A 5,494-nucleotide genomic window follows, 5' to 3' on the forward strand; every position below is an offset into this window, starting at 1 on the left:
TCTTCCAGCTCTGGGAAGTTTGTAATAGTTACCACACACACACACACACACACACACACACACACACACACACACACACACACACACACACACACACACACACACACACACACACACACACACACACACACACACACACACACACACACACACACACACACACACACACACACACACACACACACACACACACACACACACACACACACACACACACACACACACACACACACACACACACACACGATCTTTCCTGTTTGAAATCTATCCAGAAACGGGATAGTCTGTGATTTGAAATGCTCCATTTCTCAGCAGCCAAACACTCTGTTCCCCACCCCACACAATCATGTGCTTGCAAAAGATTATGTTCTGGCCTCTAAAACCCAAATCCCTATGCTGCTAAGTCAGTTTCAAATTGTTTGGCATGCCCATTTCAATGCATGGAAATTTGTGGTTGAGTACACTTGTCAAGAGTACTCAAAGAAATCTGATTTTAAAACTTCTGGGTTTAATCATAAGCACCGCACTTGTTTGCCTCAGTCTTGGCAGACATCAGCAGACTGAAATTAAAAACTTGAAAGGTAAATACTTTCCTTGCCTCACTAATTGGGAAGACATTTTGTTATTTACATTTTTTTTTTTATTTTCACACCTAATAAACATTTAGGATTAAGATATTGCTTGCGCACCAGTTTTATGTCTTAGTTAATTTATTCATCAAGGTCAATTTTTCTTGACTCGTCGTTGTTTAATATGTGACAATCTGGAGTTGTTGTTGTTGTTTTCCCATTGAACACAAACAACTCGGTTCTCATGGGAAAATGAAATCGAGTCATTTTGACTGATGTCGTAGATAAACTTTCAGATTGTTTTTCTCATGTTTGGGGTTCATTTTTTTTTTCATCCAGCCAAAAATATATGTGCCAGACATGGCTCATTAGTTAAGCTCATATCAGTACGGATGAAGTTAAAATTATTTAATAAATACTCAATACGCATTGATTTGATATTACTGGTAATTTAAAGAAAATTACAACTGATCGCAATTTCAAGAAATATATTTATTCTTGGCTCATGTTAATGGTTTTGTCAGAAGATGTAAATTAATACAATTAATAGAACAAAATGAAATCAATTACATAAAATGTTGAAACTGAATGCAACAGTATTTCAGCATGGAGATGTTACATTGCTTGAATTGCATTTGATTACATTCAAAAGTATTGTTGAATAAATTTCCAAGTACTCGTCTATAAACTATTTTGAGAACTAGTTACATTTTAACCACCTTTTTCATAGCACCGTTGAAGGCATTTGATTCATTTCACCTGATTCATACACATGTGGAGCCCATAATTATAATTAAAAAAAAAAAAATGAATGCAATGTAATAAAATACAGATTAATCCTTTGTCTGAATATTTGTTGAAGTTGTGGGCGCACTAAGTAGGAACACATGATTTTTAAAATAGCACAGTAGTTTATATGGTGTAAATTTAAGAATAAGTAAAACTACATATGTGAGTGTTTTTAATGTGTTACTTCAATGTCTGCCGACAACGATTTTTTTTTATTGTACATCTAAACTTAAACATTAACAAACCTTTTTATGGCTAAAATCATGGATCCCTTGCACTTGATTGAACCTAAACCGAAAGTTGACACACTCAGTCATACACGCACTCGTCTTCAGTTTTCCATTTTTGCCGTCGTCTATGGTTTTTATTTCAATTGCATTGCAATAGCCCAGTGTGCCAGAAGGAATCGTTGAATTATTTTGTTTTACTACTTCTCTCCTCAGTGTTTGCAAGGGTCGTACATACCATTATAACCTTGTATCCTGAGGGAAAGGCTCCTCCACAATGAGAGACCGGTTGCAGGAACTGCAGCAGAAAGCTCAGGAGTTTGCTGCGGATACGGGTGAAAATATTCATCCTTTCCCAACGGAGGGTGATGATGATGATGACTCTGTGGTGGTCGGGGTCATCACGCCACAGGCTGTAGTGTTCGAGGAGGAGCCGGTCATTGAGAATTTCCTGTCCGAGGCTCAGCAAATCCGAGATGACATCACAGTGCTGGAAACAGAGGTAATGTAGAAAGAAAGATAAGTACAGCATGTGCAAAGAAATACATTTGTTTCATTAATTTGTTTTTAATAGTTCATCTTTTAACACATTTGAATTAAATTATATTGTAATAATCCCACCATGTCAACAGAATAAGACAAGAGAAAGATTACAATGATGACATCAGATGACATTTTATGCGTGGCTGCCATTCACTGCTTGCATTTTCAGTTTGTGCACTTTTTCAGAAACAATTTGCCAAATCCTTAACAAATGTTACAGCACACTATTCCCAAATTTTCCACACATGTTGATGTGGTTTTGTTGTGTACATGAATAGTAATCTGTGTGCCTTTAGCTCTTCAAGAGGCAGGCACACGAAATGATATGTCCAATCTCTATCAATAAATTAAATGCTGTCAAAAATATAGGAAAAAAACAACAATAACAAATACTAAACAACTAACAGCCAGCAACAGCTTAAAGGGAACAGTAATCAAAAACAAATCAGAACCAAATCTTTTTTAGTCGCTGCTTCTTAATGAGTTTAATGAGAACCGTACCACGAGTACATGACGCAGGTGCAACATCATTTCTTATCAAAGGTGCTAAGATTCAGATACATTATATCGGAGGAAATCTATGACCTTTTTACAGTTAAGTTAAAGTTTTGTCTCATTTGAACAACAAACAGGTCCTCAAGTTCACGCAGCAGCAGAAGACGCTGGTGGCCACGATGCGTCGCTTCAGCGTGATGAAGAAAGAAAGCAGCATAACACGAGACCTCAAGCTGCAGGCTGAAAGCCTCAACCGTCGTTTGGATGCACTTTCAAAACAGGCCCAGAAAACTGAGGAGCAGCAGGGAGCTGCTGCCGTCACGACCAGGATACAGCGTTCCCAGCATGCAGCGCTGTCCCGCAAATTCCATCAGGTTGGGAAAGTGATCCTCTTACAATTCTCTTCCCTGATAAACCGATTTTAATTCATGATTTTTCTGTTCTTTTTGTCTTAGTAGACAACACTTTTAGTTATTCTGCTCAGGTCAACATGCTCAAAGGGAGGATTATTATTTATCCATGAGGGGCCATATCTGAGGCAGCCATTGTAAAATGTCACACAAAAAAAGGACATACGATAATAAATGGCAGTGGTGTGAAGGAGAGTGGTCGTCAGATCAGTGGGTGAGGAGGGTTTTATTGTAACTGCAGCAAGCTGGTACGTGTGGGGTTTAGTCTGATGTGGGAGAGGAAGAAGAGGCCAAGGTCTGAAAGGAGCTGAGGAGACAAACAGACTCATACTACAAGGTAGTGCAGACATCTGCCGGAGGAAACACATTCCAAGGCCACATGAAGGACATTTGCCGCTTTCTTATAAGATCCTCTCCATGGAAGTTATGATAATATAATCCAAATGACACATTGCATTAAACAGCAGAGAATGTATTGGTTTATTTTCATGCATGCATCATATAATGCCATTGCTATTCCATATGTGGAAGGGCTCTGTTGTGTGATTACTCCTCTATGAATGTATTTCCATGTTAAGATGGAGTGTAAATGCATTGTGCACAGTTTAACAGAGGATGAAGAAGCCGAATTCAAATTACGTTTATGCAAAAAAAAATGGAAGTGAAATTCCTTCTCATTCTTCATTTCCCCTCTCCTGCCCTCTTTTTTATTCTCTCTTTTTGCTGTAATTATTTCCAGGTAATGTGCCAGTATAATGAAGGTCTGCTGACCAAGCAGGAGCGCTGTAAGCGCTTCATTATCCGGCAGCTGGACGTACGGGGAAGGGAGGTGACGGAGGAGGAGGTGAACGAGATGTTCGCCACGGGAAATTGGGAGGTGTTCAACGAGAACCTGCCGAACGATGCCAGAATCACACGATCACAGCTATCCGAGATCGAACAGCGACACAAGGTGAGAATAGAACCTGGAAATAGACACTCAGAAGATGAAGGCTGATTCAAATATGAGGAAAATTAATTGATTTATGCTATTGTCCATAATACATGCAGATTTGATCATTGCATGAGTTCAATCTCCGGTCCACAAGTAAATTATTACCCCAACAGTCACGGTATAAAGTTTTAGTACTGGCAAGGTATGGGGGTTAGATCATTTGTCATACTAAATAGCTGAAAGGAAAGAAAAAAAAAAAAAAAGGAAAAGACAACTTTAAACTTGAGATGCCCAAAGGTCAGATGCCACGACTTGAACAGAAGAAGCACGTGAAGATGAAAGATAACAGGTGAATAGCACAGATTTTGACTGAGCCAGTGGTTGCTTTACTAATGATGAGCAAATGGAATATTTGACGTTAGTCCCGGTTTGTGAGGAGCAGGTTTAATATTATATAATAAGTGACTTAATATAATATTGATGATTAAATTGTCAGCTTTCTGCAAATTGTCAGAGGGTGTTTCTATGTGTGTAAGGTATATATTGTTGTCCGGTAAAGGCTGTAAAGCTCAGACACTACCAGTAGTAAGATTACATTAAAACAGGACATTAATGAAAAGGCATATAAAAGTTCATATTGTATTTTACTCTGTTCACCATTTTCTCACACCACCCAGTGATCAGATGTATTATTCTTCTATCACCCTCCACTAACAGGAGCTGTTGAACCTGGAAAACAATATGAAGGAGCTGAAGGACCTTTTTATGGACATTTTCCTGCTGGTAGAGGAACAAGGGGCCCACATTGAACACATTCAAACCAATGTGGAGAGGACACAGGATTATGTGGCTGTAACTAATGAGAAGTTCAAGCTGGCGGCTCGCTACAAAAAGAAGAACCCACTCCGACAGCTGTGCTGCTGCTGCTGCCCACCCTGGAGATGCTGTTTATAAAACACAAGGAGGTATTTATTCCAAATGAGGTTTTTCTTCAAAAGTTGCTATTGGGAGCGAACCCTGGTTTTAAGCACCTTTAAAAAGAAGATCATGGTACTGCAGATTTTGCTGTTGAATAGAGCGACGTGAAGATGGATTCAGTGGAGCATTGAAAACAATTAGAGGGAAGGGGACAGAATTGGTATGGGAGGCACTTGTTTCTTTCAAGAGGATGTGAGGCGACTGCTATTGGAAGAGACAGTTCAGCTAATGCTCCTCAGAGTTAACACTGTTGCTTATTGGAGACCTTCACTGTCATCTGACAGAGGTCACAAACAAGGAGAGGCCACTGACAATGCCGCATCAGCAAGACTGATATTTCACCGTTAAAAAAAAAAAAAAAAAAAGGCTTCAGATATGATTTTCTTCCTGCCACAAGAGCTCCAGTTAATGAGGGTGATGTTTAATGAATACACGCTAATATTTCTTTTTTCTTTTATTTCCTCATGAGCATATCATATTAAATACAGGATTATTCTCATGGGAATATCACGCCATGGCATTTCATTTCTGGTCCACATTATTAAAAAA

At 38.9% G+C, this 5,494-nt stretch overlaps 1 protein-coding gene across 1 annotated transcript; it reads left to right on the forward strand.

Annotated features, from left to right (window-relative positions):
• Nucleotides 1-1,862: 1,862 nt before the first annotated feature.
• On the forward strand, nucleotides 1,863-4,921 carry stx19 (syntaxin 19; the record flags this gene model as incomplete). Its single annotated transcript, XM_080497847.1, has 4 exons — nucleotides 1,863-2,087; nucleotides 2,761-2,997; nucleotides 3,773-3,985; nucleotides 4,685-4,921. The coding sequence occupies 4 exons, from the start codon at nucleotides 1,863-1,865 to the stop codon at nucleotides 4,919-4,921; spliced, it is 912 nt and encodes a 303-aa protein (XP_080353973.1).
• Between the last annotated feature and the right edge of the window lie 573 nt (nucleotides 4,922-5,494).

Source organism: Blennius ocellaris (assembly GCF_963422515.1).
Source record: "Blennius ocellaris genome assembly, chromosome: 6".
NCBI classification, from domain to species: Eukaryota; Metazoa; Chordata; class Actinopteri; order Blenniiformes; family Blenniidae; genus Blennius; species Blennius ocellaris.